The sequence below is a fragment of the Zootoca vivipara genome, chromosome 7 (assembly GCF_965207765.1).
Source record: "Zootoca vivipara chromosome 7, rZooViv2.hap1.1, whole genome shotgun sequence".
Lineage (NCBI taxonomy): Eukaryota > Metazoa > Chordata > Lepidosauria > Squamata > Lacertidae > Zootoca > Zootoca vivipara.
The window spans coordinates 50548710-50570091 of NC_142590.1; the positions used below are offsets into that span (position 1 = coordinate 50548710).

The window sequence follows — 21382 nt, forward strand, 5'->3', positions numbered from 1 at the left end:
TTAAAAGGACTACCATTGGGAAAGAGGGCTGCATCCCATGCCATCACACTGAAGACTGATTATCTGAAAGGGAACAATGGACCTGCCATTGCCATTTAGGGGACAAACCTTAAGCTCACTCTGCTTATTTGACGTTTTGCTGGAAGGTACCTTCTGCACAGAGAACATAAAACTATGGACTTCGCTCCCAACAAGATGTGGTGACGGTTTCCAACCTGGAAGGCTTTAAAAGAGGATTGGACAAAGTCATGGAAGATACAGCTGTTGATGGCTACTAGACAGCAGGCAAGTGAACATTCCCCTTTGGATGTCATGGTTCTGACTCCCCCTGCCCCATTATTTAAAGCAAAAGTGTAAAAATGTAAAGTCCATTTATGCATTTTGCGTACCATCTAATTCGGCCTAAGTGTTTGAAGGTTACAGTCCAGGGCTTTGGGAAATGAGCTGCTTTGGGCACATTTCACCGCCTGTTCCTTTTTATTATTTACTTCATGCTGATTTTCCCAGTAGAACTGGCACTGTTCCCAAACTAGGCTCCCATAAATAGAAAACAGCATCAGCTGTCATGTCAGTGGGAGACAAAACATTTAATATGAAAAGCCTTTAATGGAAATGGAAAATAAAAAAAGATAAAGGGCAAATTTTATTTTAGATGCTTAGTTGGTGCATATTTTTTCTTTCTTTTTGACAGTAAAAGGACACAATGGCATTATCAACCCAGATTTCTCAGATTTATAGTCTCCCTAGCGTGTGTCACAATGACAGAAGAAAACAGTCAATGGAAACTGTGAACTGCCCCAACACAAGGCAACTCTTGCTGAAAAGGTGCAATTGGATGAACAGGCTAATGCATGTGCCTGCCTCTGCCACAGGAAAAAAAATACACACTCAAAGCACATCAGCATCTCAGTATTTTTAAAAAAGGCATAAAAACAGTGCACGCATCTGACACCCTGAAATAACTTTCAACAGACCAGCTGCAGACAGTACCTTTGAAGCACAAACCATTTTAAACTAAGATCTGTAGAACTTTGTCCGCTACATCACATATCAGGATGGGGCGATGAAGTAGAAGCAGGGGCTACCCCAATATTTCATTAATGGCGAAGGAGGGCAAAAATAAAAACTCAGTGCTGTCTGCATTCAGTTGTTTTGTTTTCTCTTCGAGCCCTCGCTAGTGACTTAGGTAATGTTTTCTGTACAGTGAAGGGGTTAGACTTGGCCTTGGGTTCAGATCCCCAGCTATGTTTAGAAGTTACCATCTCTCAGGGAATAGTTCATTGCTTGTATTTTCATTTTGCAAAGAGTTTAACCCTAAGCCAAACATGACTGTGTGATGTAAGGGCCCATGGGTAGAAGCTTGCATCCATTTTGCTCCTCGTCATTTTTTGCAGCTGCACTAAGCATGGCCAAGGCGTGGTGCTATTTGGATGTTTTGCATTTTATTTTTAGGCATTGTTTCAGCATTTATTAACATGAGATGTTTGTTTGCCCTAGTGATTATTAGTGTGGTGTTTTGTTTAAATTGTGTTATTTTGTAACTGTTAATGTATAATATTTAGTTGTTGTTGTATTATATTCTGTATGTTGTCGTGCGCTAGTTTGAGCATGGTTCTGCCATGGAAACCTGGCATACAAGTAAATTCATGACAATGATGGTGTGCCATCCAACCTGACACTTGTGGTTAAAGCTCTCTCTTGACTAACCATGAACTGTAAATGAGAATCTCTGTTACAGCTTGTGGCTAGAGAGTAAAGGGCTTAACAACAAACTTGTCTGGTTGGCACGCTAAGCCAAACCTTAGCCAGGAGGACCAAAAAAGAGCAACGTGGCTGCAAGCTCCTCCCCAGGAGCCAGCATGTTCACATGCTCTCAACTAAGCTTAGTGAGAGTTCGGGTGCTGTGGGAAACCAGGTGACCATCTTAAGAATTTAAAGCAGTTTGAGAGATTTTTATCCCACTATCACTTCTTGGTCAAACAGGTTTAACAAGTGTTTACCAGGGGCAAAAGTAGGATGAGTGATCTGTGATCTCTCTTCCAAATCCATTCTGGAAACTTATGATTTCCTTTCAACTTTTAAAATCCTCAGACATTGTGAATGTTTGTAAATTGTTTCTGAAGGCTGGAGTTTAGCTTTGGTTATTTGCAGGGCAGGAGTAGCCAATGTAGTGCCCTCCAGATGTTGTTGGAATCAGGCTCTCATCAGCCCTAGCCAGCATGGCCAATGGTCAGGGATGATGGGACCTCACCCTAAGGCCTTAGTTTTTACAAGTACCATTGTGCTTGTCCAGTGCTGTCTATAACTCATGGCAACCCCATATGATCAGATGAAGTTCAGTTCAGGAGTGCTTTCAGCATTGAATATCCAGGGAATCAAACTGCCTGCGTCTGCCTTGTCAGGAGATGGTACTACGGTAGTTACCAATACCAGTCAGTCCCATTTGTAGCAAATTTTTATTTTGCAAGATAAAATGGACAGACAAAATGTATAATAAATAGCACCAGCCCATCTACATAAAAATAAATGAACAGCTTAGTCAACTGTACATAATATTGTTTGGCATTTCCCCTTGAGAGTCTGATGGTAAAAAATACCCACAAATGTTTCTTTTAAAGCCCTAAGAATGCAGGCACTGTGGATTTTTTTGCAAACATCAGCAGAAATTAAGAATACATTAAAAGCAATAATTTGTTTATCGGCTTCAACAGTATAAGGGGAGTGTTTGTGTAAAAAAAAAAAGGATGGCTAATGTCACGGAGACATCTGTTACATCTCTTCTTTTGCTCTAAGACACCGCCTACGCTACAGATGGCAACATGTGGGGATAAAATTCAAATGAATGCAAGATTTTCTTCTACTTAACCAATAAGACCTCCTGGTGCTTTGTTTTTGGAGGCTGCTTTTCTTTGCACTGATTTCAGCAATGATGAATCAGCAGGAGGCACATAATGAATTGCTACATGCTGCTAAAACAGCCTCGAAGGGCACCTAGGTGAAAACTCCAATCTGTCAGTTTTTCAGCTCTGCCAGCAGGGGGAGTAAAAGGGCAAACTTCCAAGTTCAGGCTACCACCCACTTGCAAAAAAATATGCCAGTTGAAACAAAACATGTCACAAAAGGTAGCATAAAGGCTCAGCTCATTTTACTTAAAGAGGCTCAAATGTGCACACTTTATTCCAAATTCATATGCAACTTGCTATATCCACTGGACAGAGGCGAAGTTCATGATGAGTTAAGTGGGTGCCCTGAACCAATAATGGAATGACGTGCCATCATGCCAGAGCCTCAGACTTTATGACGTCACTGAGGAAGTGCATGGCATTTTGGTGCGTTTCTCCCCCTCACAAACAAACCAGCATGAACTTGGACCAACTAAGGTGCTATATGCACAAAACATGTTACTATATTGGCTGAATAAAAGATTTCCACTCCCTGGGCAATCCTGTAAACACTTGATTTGTGAGGAGTTGTTTTTGTACCAAACACTGTTGGCGCCCCATCTGCTCTTGCATTCCGGTGCTCCCCACCAAGCCATTTTAAGACTGAATGCTTTCTACTGCTTGCGGAAAAAAATGTGCTCACCTACCACTGCCTAAGGAAAAAAAAGCTTTAAGCCCCTCCCACCTTGCCTCCAAAGTTTCAAGACCTGGCCCTCTCAGTCCCACCCATCACCCAATAAACAATGCCAGTAGATTATTCCTGATCAGTTTGTAAGAACAAATATACCTTGCATATTTGCTGTCCACTCTTATCCACAGTGCTTCTGTAATGAACACCTTTACAAAGCATCTTTTAGTGGTCAGCACCGACATTCTGAGTAGATGGTCGGATACAGACTTCCCTTAATACCAAAGCAAAGCTATCAATGGCATCTTTCAATTAGGGCAAGGAATCCTGTTTCCTCTTCTTTAATTGTTACGTAATGAAAGCCAAATATATGCCATGAGAGTAACTTTGGTGTGCACCTGCATTTCAACATTTATATTCCTTACAGAAAATGATCACCCCCAAGGAGTCATTGTACAACTCTCACACACATGTACAGTAGTATCAGGGGTTCACCTGAGTTTGGGCAACAGGACATTCCCTAGCTAGAAGAGGGAACATCGCCCTGCACAGTGTTAAACCAATGGCTTGGCCTCTGGTCAGAGCTAATGATCTGAATCAGAGAGGTAAGAAGGCTGTGTCCAACGCCACACCAGCATGTCCTCTCCTGCCACCCTGTGCGACTCGGTCTGAATACGTGACTCATTTGAAGCAAGGAAGTCCACTGCTCGGTCCCAAACCCGCTTCATTTTTTTCCTGGGGATAAAAAAGGAGCACTGTAACCAAAGCTGAGCATTTGTGCAATGCAGGAAAATGGTGGTCTAATCTAATGCTTAGAGCACGATCAACCAAGGATCATTTCTGTAGCAGCCAACATTTGAAGCTACAAAAGCGAAAAAAGGCCCCTTTCCAACTTGTGTGTCATTGTAGATCTCTCTCTCTAAAAACTGGAACTCAAAAGACATCATCTGCAAAAGCGTCAGGGCCAAGCAGAAGGAAATATTCATTTGAGCTTTGAACAATCAACTTATAGAACTCATTGCTGCAGGTTATCATCGTGGTCCCGAATGTAGATGGCTTGAAAAGTTCAGGCACATCCATGAAGGACTGGTCCTATCAGGGGCTATCATCTATATTTGGAGGAAAATAGTTCTTAGGCATTCCAAATATTGGTGGCAAATATGAACGGATGCTTGCTTCCTCAGCCTGCTTCTCAGGGACAACTGGTTGGCCATTATTTTGGAAGAGTGACCCCCACATCTACATGGTAACTTAATCAGGACCATTAATAAAGTCAAAGAAAAACTCACCTGTCTTGTGGTGGGATGAGTGTGTCTCTGATGTGAAGGATGCCTACATATGGGTACCGTTCCAGATTCTGCTCCCATTCTTTGTAGTGACCTTGGACGGCAGCTGTTGAGAGAACAACACATGCAGTCAGGCAAATAAGCAAACTGATGAAACTGAGATGATTTTACAGTACTTATAATTTGACTAGCAGGTGAATGCTACCTATGATTTTCTGCACCATTTTATACATGTCCCGTTCCTCTTCTTCCCTTTTCCGCCAGTAATACTTTAGAAGAATCAGAATCCCCCAAAGGAAAGCTAAACCTGTGAGGAAGGAAGCACAGAGATGAAATCTTCTGAATACACATGAGCTAGCCTGAAATATTTCATTGCAATCCTTAAGATCAGTTATCAAAGGTGCTCTCTAATAATTCCCATCCATGCACCCAGCTATAGCCATTATGTAGAGACGTGTTTTTTGGAAGGTGCTACACAGCTATGAGACTTTCTTCTCTTGGAGACCCAATAAAGCCTGAACACCATTTGCAATCTTTGTAGATTAATAATAAAATAAAATCAGACTAGCTTTGCCAGTTCACAGGGTATCTCTATGCTTTAGCAAACACAGTTAAGTTACTGTTAGCTGAAGACTTCAGTGAAGGATTGAGCTACAAATATGGCAACATAACACTTTGTTTTCACCAACTTGGCAGATCATCACAGTGTTTCACTTTTTCAGCAAAGAAATTCAGAGCTATCCCAATTTATCCTGACAATTCATAGTGACTGGCCCAAGCAAGCTTTATGGCTGAGTGGGAATTTGAAACCTTGTCTCCCCCTCCCAAGTCTAAATCCAAACAACACCCACTATAACACACCAGCTGCGTAAAGGCTGACTGCTGGTATTTTCCTCGTAAAACCTGTTCCCATTTATATTATTCACATGCACATTCTTTGCGGGGTATTCCCCATGAAACAGGAGACATCCAATGAGGTCTGCCCACTTGCGCAACAAAAATCCTCTTGCACAGTGGGGGTTGCAGGTTTTGCTTCTTCTTCATGCAGCTCCCAAAATTTCCTTTTGGGGGGGGGGGTCAACCTTCTGGAGGTTTGAGGAGAAAGATGGCTGCAGGAGAAAAACAGGAAGCAGAAGCCCTGCTGCATGAATGTATGCCTAACCACACTACTTGGATCTCAACTAATGTGTGTGCATGATCTGTGCTTAGTCAGCAATGCATGACTAAGTAAAACTGCTACTGTTAAGGAAGTAGGGTATTAATAGTGCCTTGTGAGGAGGAGGGCAGAATTCATTGGGGTAAATGCCAGAGCACAACTGCATGAAGTTTTGGTGCACACAGGGAGACCGCCACGGGATGATTTTCATGAAATGGCAAACACCCACAGTGTGTGAGTCAGTCTCAAGACTGTTTCTTGCTGTTAGGCCCAAGGTTAAATATTCAGCAATTTCATCCATTATTCCCTCAACCTTCCAGAATCTCACACTGTACAAGACTGTCGGGAGATCTTGGCTGTCACAGATAAAAGTAGGGGGAAACTTACTCCAGAAGAATATAAATAGGTTAGTAATTGCTGTATTCAGTGCCCGGCGGAAACGGCAGCCTAAGCCCATCCGGGGACGGGTGGATTCGAGACAAACCACTTGGCCCACTGTAGTAACTGCTTCGGAACTCTCATCGCCTTGTAACCTGAAAGGATGAAGCAGAAAGATTCCTTGACTGAACAATGCAAAGAAACTGATGGTCCATATTTATCAGGATTATATCTTCTCCATCACACTCCTTAGTTTCTTGCTCTCAACCTTCTCAGAATATTCCAGGAGTGGCTCATTAGCAGCAGATTGAGAAGGATATGAGAGCAAACAAAGATAGCACACGAGCAAGGTAGTCATCTTCTATAGTATTTTTGTTTGTTCTGACAGCACCTCTTAGTACAGTATACAGGAGATTAAACTTTTAAACTGGATTCCCTCCTCCAGTGACTGCACAGAGATCAAGTGAAAGTGTGCATGCATGTTGGGTCTATTTTCCTTGGAACAAATTCCAGCAGTCAATTTTGTTGAATAAAATGTTAAGTTCACCTGAATTAAATGTTGGTGTATCTTTGGAAAAGGACAAGGGGAAAGCCTATAATTATATGCACACCAAATTTATTCTGTGCAAAATCTGCAATAAGGAAAAACCTCATCCTGCAAAATGAGAAAACACTGGAAATGACCACTAGGATAATTCCAGCTCCCCACAAAATGATAGTTTGGCAAACTGTGCCAGAGGGGCTTTACAGGAACTTGGCTTCCCATGGACCCAGCAGAGTAAACATGATAAGGGAGTCTCAATGCAAGAGACGATTATCTCAGGATATTTGGTAACTGGGCATGGAGTGCTTTCAAACCATGCAGTTGAGTAAATGGACTTGCATGACAGCAGAATGTGTGAATATAGAATTTAAGAGTCTGTACATGCTAGGCCTGGGCAATGTATCAATTTATCACCCAGGACCAGTATGAGAAGCAGACCGTGACGTCGGTTGCACTCAGAGGCGTATCACTGGTGAAACCGCCACCGCTCCCGAGTCCCTCTGCTAGCAGCATCCACTAGCAGCATCCACTAGCAGAGGGACTCAGGAGCGGTGGTGGTTTCCCCAATGATATATTACTGAGTGAAATTGCCATCCCACTTTGCCGACGGCCCCGATACAGCTTGTTCCTCCCTCTGCATCTTTAAACTGTTCGACTGAGGAGTGTGCAGCTGCCAGGCCCCAGCCCAGCCCTGGCTCACACAAGCCTGCAACAGCGTGGGGGTTCTGTGAAACTGCTCAGCTGAGGAGAGTGTGTTTGCCGTTCTCTGTAGCGAACAGTTAAAGGAGCCCCGATGCTCTGCCTGCGCAAGAGCACTGGGGCAATCTCAGCTGGGGGAGGGGACGTTCCCTCCCCCCAGCTGAGCTGCGCAAAGCAGCCCTGATGCTTCTGTTGCTTGTGTGAGAGCGGCAAGAGCACTGGGTCTGTCTCAGCTGGCAGGAGGACCTTCCATCCTCCCAGCTGAGTGCCGCAAACAAGCTGAATTGTCTCACCCTCTTGAGGTGAGAGCTGGGGCAGTTTCACCTGGTGTCTTGCACGCAGAGGACAATGCATCTTGTTTTTTCAACATTGCGGTATATTGCCAAACCACAGTGTTTGGCTGGTGATACACCGTGATGTCGAAAAGCTGATATTGCCCAGCCCTAGCAATGCTGGTAAAATGCCTGTGAAAACCTCTCTCAGAAACTGAAGGCAGATAAAGGAATTGCCGCAAAACAGAAAGATGGAAGAAGTACAGCAATTACCGCACTTTGAATTTAGTCTCTGCAGGCTCACTAACAAAAATCTGGGAGAGCCCTGCTGTAGAATTCCCAGTCTCCAGGCCTTTTCAATCAGCGTATACAAAAAAATCCAGATCACATTTTTGGCAGCCAACTGATGTTACACCAGCGTTGCAATTAATAGCTCATCATACAGATAGTCCAAATCAGTTGTCCAAGAAATACTGCTGAACAGTGCACATAAGCTCCTGACATACCGCATTACACCCAACTTTTTACCCACCCCCATGGATTATTTGGATCCCAAGTTTCTGAAAGATCTTAAAATGTGGAGCAGGGTTCCCAAGCACAGCTGTCTTATTTGGTTCTGCTCTTAACAGAACAGTGTCAAATAAGTTCACACAACATTTGTTGGAAAGCCTGCAGCAGGTCTTTAGTATGCTGTACATTCTTATTGAGTTTCATATTGAGCTGCCAGAACAGGATCCATTTGCTCAAGTGTTGATGAAACTCTTAATTATGGTGAATACAAAAGTGGGGAGTGTATTTTACGCTTCCAGGCTATGGCTTGTAACAGTGAAGAAAATCTTAATTAGAAAACACTGAATTCCATCCCACCAGCAATTCTAAGCATGTCCCTAAGGGAACAGTGTTTAGCAGTGTGGAGTCTTCCTATACAAAGAATGGAAAAATGGAACACATTTTCGAACATTAGGTTACAGCAGAGTTTTAGATAATGAGATTAGGGGAGGAGAGTATTTTGTTGTTGCTCACAGCCTCGGGCTTGTTGAATTATTCTACAGCAGTGAGAGAGTTAACAATGCCTCAAAATTATGCCTGAAATCTGATAAACACTACTGAACTGAGGCACTGGCACCTACCAACTTACATGAAAACACAGCAAGACTGTACTTTTGGGATCAGCTTCAAAACATTACCCAGAACTGTATTCCATACCAAAATAATTAAAATCTGGTACCAGGCATTCTATGCAAATTTGTGCACTAATCTCATGGGCTTCAAAAGGGACACATATACAGGCAAATTGTTTTACTCTTCTATCATTCTGCCTTGATAAAAGATTGAATCTGATACCATTTTAACAACAATGGCTTCCCCCAAAGAACTCGAGGAATTATAGTTACCAGTATTTATTTATTTATTTTCTTATTATTTTTACAGTATATCCTACCTTTCCTCCAAGGAACTCAATACAGGGATTCTCCCCCTACCCATTTCATCCTCACAACAACTCTGTGAGGCTGAGAAGCAGTGACCAGCCCAAGGTCACCAGCAAGTTTCACGGCCTATTGGTGATTTGAACCCTGGTATCCCAAGTCTGAGCCCAAAACTCTAACCCAGGGGTCCCCAGACTTACCGGCGTTTGGGCCGGTTCCCACCGCGCCAATCGCGTGTCGGGCCGGAGGGCGGGGGAGCGCGTGCCTGTGCGGGCCGGCGGGCGGGGGCGCGGCGCTTCCAGGGGCGGAAAAGCGCCAAAAATCCGTTGTGCGCATGCGCGTGGGCCTCCCCCGACCCGGAAGTGCACCAGAAATGACTTCTTCCGGGTCGGGAGAGGCCCATACGCATGCGCAGAAAGGATTTTCAGCGCTTTTTTCCCAACCCGGAAGAGCGCTGCCACGCTGCGCGCCGCGAGAGCGGGCGGCGGCGGGTGGCGGGGGTCGTCGCGGGCCGGATTGGCAGGCTAATTGGGCCGCATCCGGCCCCCGGGCCGTAGTCTGGGGACCCCTGCTCTAACCACTACATCACGCTTACAAGTGTGCCGGGACTTCTGTGAAAGGCTGAAAGGGCTAACTAATTTTAAACAATCTTTCCCAGTATCTTTGGTTAGACTGAAGCCACAGTGGCTGAACAGATTTAAAATCTATTGTGAAAACAGGGTCCTAACAGGTTAACCCTACCAAAAAACCTGAACTGAGACATGATTACAAGCTTCATGAGAAACAGTAAGTCATTTGAGGCCTATGGGAATTTCAACAGTAACTTTTGTAGACAGGACTACAAATGCAGAATCTCAAATAAAGAATTCTACACCACACAGAAATAACTATGATGAGTGGAGATTGAATAATCTTAGCACACTAGCTGGCTTGAATCTCTGGTAACTGCAAAGGAATGCATTTCAAATTGCTATTATCCATCCTTTCCTGCTCACCAAAATAATTGTGTTTTCAAATAGCACATCTGTATTAGAGTTTGAAAATATATTTATATGGGCTTCCTGCCGGCAGCAAGTGGCTCTTGATATCTCCCTCACAGTTCAAGAGAGTAATCTATAATATCGGGACGAGACAGGCAAGGAAGTCCTCATAAATATATAATAGGCACTCAGAGAGATGGCATGATTTTTCAAAGAGCTGAAATGATTTGCACAGGGTGATGTTTGCTCTCCAGACAGTCTGCAGCCACCATTTACAAATAAACAAACTCAGCTGCTGGGAAAAAAAGCTTATTCTGTTCTTCCAGAACCAACTGAAGACAGCAAGGATATTGCCCTTTATGCAAGTGAGCAAGTTAGCTACTCTGAAGATGTGACCAAGACTATCCAAATTTCGTATGTGTTATAGATACCTTAAAGAGCATAAAACTTCCCTTTAACATAACTACATTTGCTTCAAGCACAAGAGAACGGGAACAAATGCTCCGTGAATCTCCTGAATTTAAACCACATGAAAGCTAGGCCAGCATAACCAAGCTCATATTTCAACCACCTGCATAAACTACATGGTATTCAGTATCAATCTCTTAAAACAAAATAAAATTAATAAATCTCAGAGGACTGGAATCAGTTTTACAGTCCACCTGAAAGCCCAGAAAAGGCAGAGTGTACCCTTGTTCCGTAACTGAGAGATCACTGCATTCTGAACTGTTGGTATTTCAAGTAACACCCTGGTATTAGCAGGGAGAGCCTCAGGTTTCTCAGTTATGATGTACCAAAATATTGCTTACCCCATATGATCCAATGAGGTTCCAGATTGAGAAATGACAGCCAGTCTATGTACTGAGTTGTATCCAAAGCAGTGCTAAGCAAGTGTCCTGACAGCACCACTATTTCTGAGTGTGCAATGGGACTTCCCCTACCTTCCTCCTGTAGGGTAGGCTGTTATCATCTCCATATTACAGGTATGCATGTGAGAGCAACTGTCCTAAGGAGATGTAAGATTTGAACCAGGAAGCCCCCATCATTACACCACACTAGCTTCCACAAATAAGAAATAAATAAAGTTTAACAGCCAAGCATTACAAGTCAGGCCTGCACACACCATCAAGGCCACATTAAGGCAGTTGGAGGGCTGGTGCAGTCCCCCCTCTTCCTCCCAAAAGGAATGCATGAAATAAAGTACCAGAAAATATGTCAAGATATTTCTTAAATTTATTATTACTTTCATGGACTATCAAATAAATACTCTGAGCATGTGCAGTTTTACAGCTCTCAGCAAAAGACGAACATTTTGACAACCAACAAAATGAATACACATGCATTTTCATATTTTATACTCAAATCTCATTGGTTTTGCTCACTTCCTAACCTGGGTCAGTCAGTCAAACCTGTTTTGCATGCCTGTTGTGGAGATACAGGAGGAGGCATTAAATGCCTACAAAAGGGGACTTGGTGCTTTTATCATAGGTATCAACTTTTGGTTCCTTTAACCAGAGCGATGCACCTTTGTACTACAAAAGGGCCAGATTTTTCTGCCCACTCGCACTTAAATACACCTCCAAGGCTTCAACCAATACTAACCTGGCCAGATGGTTGGATGCTTTAGATGCACAATCCCACTTGTGTTCAGCTGTGATATTGTTCCCAGGCTAGAGTGCACAATAGATTTATTCCCAAGGAGTTATTTTAGACCTATAGCCAGTGTTAGAAACTGAGAGGTGAAAGCTAGGAGCTAAATGGCACCTTAAACCTAGGTTATGTCTAGGCACACCTTTTTTAGAACAAGAATACAAAGCTGAAAATGAATTAACTGCTGCTAAAATATTATGTTCATTTTTCACATGGTGAAAAATGGGGGTGGGGGATTGTGGAGAGCAGATTGATTTTCTTTCATTTTAAAAAGGAACAGAATGGAACGGAAAGAAACTATAAATCCCAAGGACAGAGGCAGGAAAGGAAAGCACACTAACGGGGAGAGGAGAACAGCAGCTCTTTAGAACTGCAGAGATTCCTGTAGTACGGTATGTTGTCCAAATAACTCGCTCATCACAGTTCTGACTCCATTCACAGAGTACAAACACTGAAAAGTGGGAGTAGCCAGGCTGGCTTATCTCACAGAAATTGCTTAGAAGGGTGTTTGCACATCTTGCTTTATAAGATGTAGGGACAGACACTGAGGAGGAGGAGGAGCGAAAGGAAGCTCAGTTCAAGCCCCCTTGCAGGCATTGGGCCCTGGTACAACTGCACCTTTATAAATCCAGCCTTTCATTTCTTTGAGAGTTATGCAGCTGCACAGCTAGCAACTATGACCTTCCAGTTGCCCGTCAACCCATGTTTTGGCAATGTCAGGCAGAAAGCAAAAGGAGGTGAATTACCAAACCTCTGGTGGACAACTTGGTGGGTATCAAATTCTGCAGATCAAATGCAAATATAAATAAAAACATCTTACAGTGCCAGGCTTAGAAGAACATTTGTAGTTAGCAGGTTCTAGGAGCCTGGGGGGTCTTCCTAGGGAAAGTCTTACACTGCTTGCTTTTCAAACAGTCACTTATGGTTCCCTGAGTCACATCTCTACTGAATCTCATGGGATAGTGAACAGATATGGAGATAAATTTAACACAGGTCATTCCAATGCACTTACCATATCCCCGAGTCTCTGTGATTGTCCAGTAACCGCTGCAAAGCATCCACAAACCTTTGTGCACTGTAGGCAGTCACATTCTGTAAGGAAGTGGGCCCCAAGATGTAAGTTCTGCATTCAGCTAGCAGTGAGACTTTTCTGTAAATACATTCTTTCCATATTGTTTAATTTATTATATTTATATTCCACCTGCTTTTCCAGGGAATTTGAGAAAATATACAGAGGAATTTGAGAAAATATACACAGGGTTCCTATTTACAGCACAATTACGGTAGTTTAGCAACCTTTTAAATGCATTAAAATGAGTGTTAGGATTCTATTCAGTTTTCTAAGTAGCTAAGACTATAATTTTATGATCATATTTGATGCAGGAACACACCCCATAAGTGTGCATAACTATAGTATACTAACAATCCTTTTCTATAGAGAGGTACAAAAAAGAAAAGAAAAGAGGAAAGCAATGTGTTTACTACTGCTTTGTAAGCAACCACTTTAAAATGCTGGAAGATTTTGGTTTCTCAAATGGAAAAAGAAATGGTAAGTCTCAGCAGTCATATTATTTAGGCTTTCCAACGCAACAACTCAAAAGAAAAAAATGCCAACCAAGTAACAGCCAAAATAATAATAATAAAATTACTGAAGGGAAAAAATAAAATAAAAGTTAGTTTTAATGCAATAAATAGCAGATACAAATATATACAGCAATAGAAAAATGTCATAGCCTTGCTTACCTCTATATAATCCTTTGCCACACTCACTGGAATGCATTTACTTTCTAGATTATCAGGGTTTCCACACTCAAAGTTGCCTGGTGGTGGTGGGAGAGACAGAAAGCGTTATTGACATGGAAATCATGAAACTTGCCAAATAGTAAAGAAGCACTGAGCTAAGTTCCTTTTTAAAGCACTTTTAATGCTAGCCAAAATGTTTTTACAGAATATAGACCTGGTTTAGTTTTATGACTTAATAACATTTGTACTGCTGTATACATGCTAGCATAAGGCAATCAAACCTCACATTTATTCCATGAGAGCAGCCCATACCTTTGAAGAAATGCATGTATGTGTCCCGCCTTTGTGTAACTGTACCTTGCCTAATACTTTGGGGTAATGGGATACTAAATTATACAAAGATTTATAACATGTCTGAGGCCACCCCCAGATGCCCCTTAAAAATGCTTTCATGATGATTCATGTTCAGGATGGGATCAGGGATGTTACACGTTGACCGGCTTCCAATGCTGAAAAGGTTTTAGAGCGGGGCTGCCACTTAGCTGCTGGTTAGGTTATGTTCTGTGGTTCACCTGATGCCTTCATTACAAATCTTTAGGTGCCAGGCGAAAACATTTCTCTATAACCAGGCCTTTGGTTGATTAACATTCTATGGCCTTTAAATTTGCTTGTGGGAGGAGGACTAATGCTTTGTTCTTGTTTTTATTATGTATTTTGTTTTCTCATTTTGTTGTTGCCATTTTGTTGTGACTGCCCTGTGATCTTTGGAAGAAGGGTGGCATACTACTACTATGACTTTCACAATAAACACAAGAGGGGCGTGAGACGGGATTGCTGCCTATCATAATGGACACACTCTCTAAGATACAGCCTGACACTTAAGCAGTTGTCCAGTGACAGGTTTTTTTTTTAAAAAAAACTGGTTTCTCATTTGCAAGGCCATGAAGCCATCAAGAACGCTTTGATATATCTACCACATGCTGATGACACAACCCAATTTTAAAGTTAAATGTCAAAATCTGAACTGAAAAGAAGCCAAATTCTTCAACAGTGCAAGCAGTTTATGCACTGCCCCCCACTGTGGTTATAAAGAACATAACCAGTCATGATTTTTTGTTCAAAAGACTTTTAAGTATCCTTCCCTGCAGAGTGGCCACAAGGTAAGAAAATGTGATGTACAAAGAACAAACAAATTAATTTCAACAAAGCTTAAGAACCACTGAAATTCAGGAAACAAGCCTACTATATGAAACAGTGGCCTAAAACCCCTACCATCCACTGCCCACAAAGTAGTTTTGGCCAGCTATTAAAACGTCTGCTGTGTTGACAGCTGAAAAAAAAATATGTTCAAGATACAAACAAACTATACTGAGAACGACGCAAGAAGTTATTTAACAGTGCAATCCTTTGCATTTCGATTTGAAAGTCCCACTGTGTCCAATGTGTGCAGAGGATTACAGCCTACCGCATCTAGGACCCTGTTGCCGTTAAAGAAATGCTGCCTAGAAAAAGGTAAAGGACCCCTGACAGTTAAGTCCAGTCGCGAACGACTCTGGGGCTGTGGCGCTCATCTCGCTTTACAGGCCGAGGGAGCCAACGTTTGTCCGCAGAGTTTTTCCGGGTCATGTGGCCAGCATGACTAAGCCGCTTCTGGCGAAAGCAGAGCAGTGCACGGAAACACCGTTTACCTTCCCGCCAGAGCGGTACCTATTTATCTACTTGCACTTTGACGTGCTTTCCTAGGATGGCAGGAGCTGGGACCGAGCAATGGGAGCTCACCCTAGTGACCTCCAAAGTTTTTCCAGACACAGTTCAGTTCTGCAATGCAGAATGGGACACACAGAGAGAAATGTAATGCTTAATGATATAAAATGGGCCAGCCTGGTGGAAAGGGGGCATATACATTGCTGTGATCAGGGAACTCATTCATGGAAACATTCCATATAGTATCCAGGATGAGATGGGTGAAGGATGAACACACAACCATGGCTTTCACAGGGAAAAGCATATCAATATCCTTTGGGATATTTTGATTAGTCATCTGCTAAATTAAGGTTACCAGATTTTTTTCAATGAATCCAGGGACACTTCATTGAAATGAGTCGGAATGATAGGATTTTGTCAGGGGACTGATTTGTAAATCTGGGGACTGTTCACAGGAAACGGGGACTCCTGGTAACCTTAAGCTGTGTATCTGTGAAAGCTAGAGGAAGGTCTTGAACTTAACTTGTGAACTGCATCTCTATTTTGGACATGGACTGGGGGTCACATCAGGAAAGCACATCTGAGAACTGAAATGCTTGACATGTATTCAACATAGCACAAAGGCTAAGGTTATGTTAGGATAAGGACTTTCCTTGTCCCCCTCTCTTCTCATCAAATCTGTACTGTGCTTTTCCCCAACCTCCCGGAGCTGATATAGGAATGGCACAGCATATGTGCAGGGGGAGGAAAGGAGGGAATTCCCATTGCGCTAATGGGAATCCTTGTATGGGCTCACAATGGATTAGTTGAATATGACCCTAAAGTAATTGAATATGACCCTAAATCTCATTTTATCTATGTGAAAACATCAGTGCCATATTAGGGGGTGATTGTTTTAATAATAATGCAGCTCAGATTTAGAAAGGCTGTTTTTCCTACATTCCTCTGCAGGCTTTGAAGGGAAACAAAACAGTCCTCACTCTTTTAAATTCAAATTAAGGTTGAAAAAACCTAGCTAGTATACACCTATTTTCTTTGAACAAATGACTGGAAAAAAGATAAATAAGAACTTACCAGCTTGAATTGCAAGATAATTGTATAGTTCATACAGAATGGTCATTACCATTTCTTCATGCTTTTCCTGACAGTACTGAAAAATTAAGAGAGAAAATTATTCATCAGATCTTTAATTCAACCAACTACAAAAATTACAACTAACTATCAAATAGAACATTTCTCATGCGCTCTAATTTAGCTACTGAAAACTAAGGATGGACTCATAAGACCTCGTTTCTTGCCAGGAGTTTAATTCTCTCTTTCTGCAAATGTCATTGCTAAAGTATATCATTTTGTATGATGATGGTGAGAATGAGTGGACTCAATATATATCAGTTCCCTTCATTGCAGTTACTATCAGAATAAAACCCATCACATCCTGTGGATTATGTGCACTGTAAAACATTGGATTTTGGGGTTGGGTGTGTGTGCAAAAACTATACAGTCCTCAGATCTCAAATTCTTATATTCTAAATACCGGTAAGTTTGATGATAAATAATCTTAAATCTACGTATGTACAAAAAAACCAAGGGCTTTCATTTTAATTATATGCACTATATAACAAGGTTTGTCTTATTCATCTACATGTTATAGAAAAAGTCACAACTACAAGCACACATCAGGAGAGATTAAAGACGGTTAGCTCTATTAAGCTTGTTATTTAAAAGTAGCTTTACAGATGAAATCCTTGTCACAAATCAGTCTCACTTTTGTTACAACTGACTAACGAATATTTCTCTAAAATAAGAAGGATTTAGATTTGCAGCAGCTTAGATTTACATGGTCTGAATTAGTAATCTATAACAAGCTGTCTGTTAATTGCACATCAATAAATCATTAGATTTCTCTTGGAAAATAGCAGAGGTTTTCTTCTGTAGCAACACAGATACTAAGTGACCTATGGCCAGTGCTTTTTTCTAAAAAAAATGTTTAGGGATACTCTCATTTTCCTACTCATATTGAAATACTGCCCCTCAATGAGGCCAAACTTATACAGTGGTGCCTCGCTTAACAAATGCCCTGCTTAACGAAATTTCCGCTTAACGAAAGGATTTTTCGAGCAGAGGTTGCCTCGCTAGACGAATTCGTTTTATGAAAAATTTGTCTAGCGAATCGCAGTTTCCCATAGGAATGCATTGAAATTCAATTAATGCGTTCCTATGGGCAATTTTTTTAAAAAAAAATATATTAAAAAAAATTCAATGCATTCCTATGGGATTCGCTAGATGAATTTTTCGTTATAAGAAAAGACCCGTGGAACAAATTAAATTCATCTAGCGAGGCACCACTGTATTCACAAAATGTTTAGGGGTATGCAGACCCCAGCGTCCCCCCAGAAAAAGCACTGCCTGTGGCCCTCCAGATATTGTGGAACAAACTCCCCATCATCTCTAGCCTTTAGCCAAACTGCCTGGGGCTGATAGGGGTCACAGGTAAGCTGTACATTGTACTTATTAATGAAATTTAACATTGGAGATGGTAATAAGATTCACACTTACACCTTCTTTAGTTCTTTCACAATCCATGGGCAATAGCTTAACTGTGAATGAGAAAAAATAAGGATTTATTTTTTAAAAAACAATTAGTCTTGTAGCATCTTCAAAACTAACAGTTCATTGTGGCATAAACTTTTGCGGATTAAAGCCCACTTTGTTTTGTTACAGAAGATGGACATGGCTACTTTTCTGGAATTTATTCTCTAAGCATGCTATTTTGTTAAACCTGCAATACAAACCTAATACAGTAATGTTCCTTGGAAATGCCCCATTTTGTTCAATTGGACTTACTGGGAAGTTAAGCATCCATAGATTTCCCATCAAAAGGAAATGATTTACATAACATAGTATCAGACAAGAGAAATAAATAACTATTCTGCATTCATGTCAAAATAAGCACATTTGTTTACTTTGCAGAGTATCTGGGGGTTTGATTCTGAATGTAACTATAGAGAGAAAATGTGGTTTAGTTTCTTGAACACTTATGGATTAAAACATAGTGCAGACAAATCTTGACTGAGACAGTATTTTGCTATCATACTGTAGGAAGTTACTGTTATGCTGGTGAAAGCATGCTAAACTGATTTCTGGCATGAGTAAGAACATCCCACTACTTCATCATAAATCTGTAACCTAAGGGTAACAGCTGATATATACCGTCATATAAAAGTTCACCAGTTTTTAAAATCGGAGTGGGTGGGAAGAATCTTTTACACATTTTCCCACAATACTTTGCAAGAACAAAGTGACCAGAAAAACTGTCCAGTTGATCATGAATTTGTAGTCACTGAAGTAACTGTTATGACTTTTGGAGTGGTAGTCTAAGAGAGTGAAGGAAACATCCTATTAGTAACAACCATGTCCATCTCCTACTTGTCATTCTAAAGTCATACAAGAGAATTGTTATTTCAGTCTATCCTTTTCAAAAGGTAGAATTCATCTGCTTAATCTCTTTGGTGTCTGTAACTATTAAACATTTCAAGATCAGTAGTTGCTAGGCAGCCAATCTGAAAGACATCATAAAGCTTTCTTTTGACAACATATTCTTAGAACCTGGGCCAGGACAAACTTCCTATAATGGTTACTTGAAAAGATTAATCATCTTTAGGCTATTATAACTTTCAAGCACACTGCAACTGCATTCTTTCCCTCAAAGGATTCTGGGTGCTGTAGTTCACCCATCATTGAGTTACAATTCCTAGCAACCCTTAATAAACTACAGCGCCTAGCATTGAGGGGGAAAATGTGTTTTGAATGTGCTTTAAAGACATAGTGAGCATGCAGCCTCAGTCATTTTTGTACATTGATTATGAGCTTTTGAAGGAACGGGTGCTAACTTTCGCCACAAAAACATTCTACGAGTTGTGTTTCCGTAAGCAACAAGCCGAAAAGAAAAGGAACTGGAACAACAAAACTCTAAATGAGGCTATCAGCAAGAGGAAGAAGAGATGGAAGCAGGGTTGAAGGGGAAAAACAGCATTACACCCCGCACGTACAATTCTCAGGTCCTTCCAGTCGGGGAGGTCCCATCATCTTCACCCAAAGGATGCCCAGGAAAATTACCAGCAGCCCTATGGTTGCCAGCCACAGGAACCAGGAGAGATAAAATTCTAGGCCTCTGCCTTTCCTCCTTATGCCCTGCGCTTGGGGTTTCAAGCCTACATGCTGGCGCGTCCCATCCCAACGTGTCTCCCTACCCAACTCTCTTGCCCCCCATGGTGTTGTTTTCAAACTCCTGGGCGCTAGCCCAACCTCCTTCTGCGCTCTCCATGGGGACCTGTAGGTCAGCCCCTCTTCGCTCCTTTGGGTCAGCGACCCCAAATAGGAGCTTGGGGTGACTCCCCTTTCTGTCTCTAGGTGGGCCCTGTTACTGAAGGCGCTTGGGGCGATCCCCCTTTCGGCCTCGAGGTGGGCCCTGTTACTGAAGCCTGCAGCACTGCCCCCCACCACGGGGAGCTTCCAGGAAAGGCTGGGGCTCACGCTCTGCTCGCTCTCCCACCACTTGCTGGGACTTGACCCTATGCCACCTCCTGGGGATGCTGCTCCCCACGAAGGGCTGGGGGTGAACCTGGGCGCCGCCGCATCCTTTTGGTAAGGGGCCTCGAAGCCATCTCCCGCCTCCAGCCGGGCTCTCCTCGAAGTCAACCCGCTACTGCCCTCCCAGCGGCTGCTCGGCGTCGCTCCCTCCCGAGCCGTCAAATGGGGCCTCCGGGGGGCGGCGAGCCCGCTCTCTGCCCGCCAGTCATTGCCCTGAGGCAGCAGCCCTCGACTCCCGCTCGCCGCCTCCCGACGAGGCGGCTCGTAGTCGTTCCCTTCTTCCTCCTCTTCCTCCCCCTCCTCCTCTTCCTCATCGCTCTCCTCCCTCCTAACCGGGACGCGGGGCCCCCGGGGAGCCGCCTTGGGCCCGGCCGCGGCCTTGGGGCTCGCGGGGCCTGTCGGGCCCTGAGGGTGTGTCTGGCCGGCGCTGCCGCGGCTCCTCAGCCCAGCAGCCACCTCGGCCCTCAGCCGGGTGAGTTTCTTAGCGTAGAGCTTGCGGGTGGAATCGGTAATGGGCCCCGGCTGGTAGCCGAGGCCCAGCAGCTCCGCCCGCAGCTTTGCGTCCGACAGACCCGCTGCGGCCATAGCCAGAGAGGAGCGGAGGAGCGCGAGCCGGAAGTGATACCTTCTCCGGCGAGGAAGGGCTTACCGCCATCTTGGTAGGGGAAAGCAGGCGTCTCTCTTCCAGTTGCCATCATGTGGAGGTCAGGGCCGCCGCCGACGTGGCCGCCATATTGAGAGGGTCACTTGTGGGCGCTTCGAGGCTGCAATGCTTTTTGTACGCTTGCCTCTAGGAGAAAGTGCCTTTGAGCTCGCGGGGCTTGCTTCCGAGTAGACGCCTATACTAGGATTGTACTGCAAGCCGGCCAGGCCCTTGTAGCGAGATAAATAAAAAAGAAAGCAGAAAGCACGTATACTTGGTAACCAGTGGCAGAGTACGCTGCGGACTCCCCCCCCCCCCATCTCTGTTGCACCTTAAATATTGTTATTGTTTAAAGTCCTCCCATCTTTATTTTCGAAATGTGGAAAGATGATTATTTATTTTAGTACAGCCTGACTTCTGTCTGGACTCTTGCCTTTCTTTCTTTCTTTCTTTCTTTCTTTCTTTCTTTCTTTCTTTCTTTCTTTCTTTCTTTCTTTCTTTCTTTCTTAAATATGACTTAGGGATGCATTTCGGTGAAACTGAACGCAGCGGGGCTTACTTTCATGTAAACGCGTATCGGATTGTGGCGCAAGATTGCTTTTACTACTGGTTTTTCGCGTCGTGGGAAAAGGCTCGCAGGCGGCGCAATGCACTCAATGGGCCACTGGGGCAATGATATTAATGAAGAGCCGATGCGAACTATCCCGTTTCTTTGTTCATTCCTGTGCCTCGGCGATCTC

The 21382-nt window shown here is 43.1% G+C and overlaps 1 protein-coding gene across 1 annotated transcript; it reads right to left on the reverse strand.

Annotated features, from left to right (window-relative positions):
• Positions 1-2437: 2437 nt before the first annotated feature.
• LEMD2 (LEM domain nuclear envelope protein 2) lies at positions 2438-20636 on the reverse strand. Its single transcript, XM_035121706.3, has 9 exons — positions 19459-20636; positions 17966-18006; positions 16484-16559; positions 13706-13782; positions 12975-13054; positions 6400-6545; positions 5062-5163; positions 4860-4962; positions 2438-4305 (listed from the first exon to the last, which is right to left on the reverse strand). Exons 1-9 carry the CDS (start codon positions 20582-20584, stop codon positions 4155-4157), a joined length of 1902 nt encoding a protein of 633 aa, XP_034977597.2. The 5' UTR covers positions 20585-20636; the 3' UTR covers positions 2438-4154.
• Positions 20637-21382: the final 746 nt, after the last annotated feature.

Bases quoted from the DNA above. Each gene is read 5' to 3' on its own strand.
- LEMD2 (XM_035121706.3), bottom strand. From the start codon at position 20,584: ATGGCCGCAGCGGGTCTGTCGGACGCAAAGCTGCGGGCGGAGCTGCTG. The intron at 18,007-19,458 runs GTACGTGCGGGG...TCTCATTCACAG, and splicing joins ACTGGAAGGACCTGAGAATT to TTAAGCTATTGCCCATGGAT. The intron at 13,055-13,705 runs GTAAGCAAGGCT...ACTTCCTTACAG, and splicing joins TGGCAAAGGATTATATAGAG to AATGTGACTGCCTACAGTGC.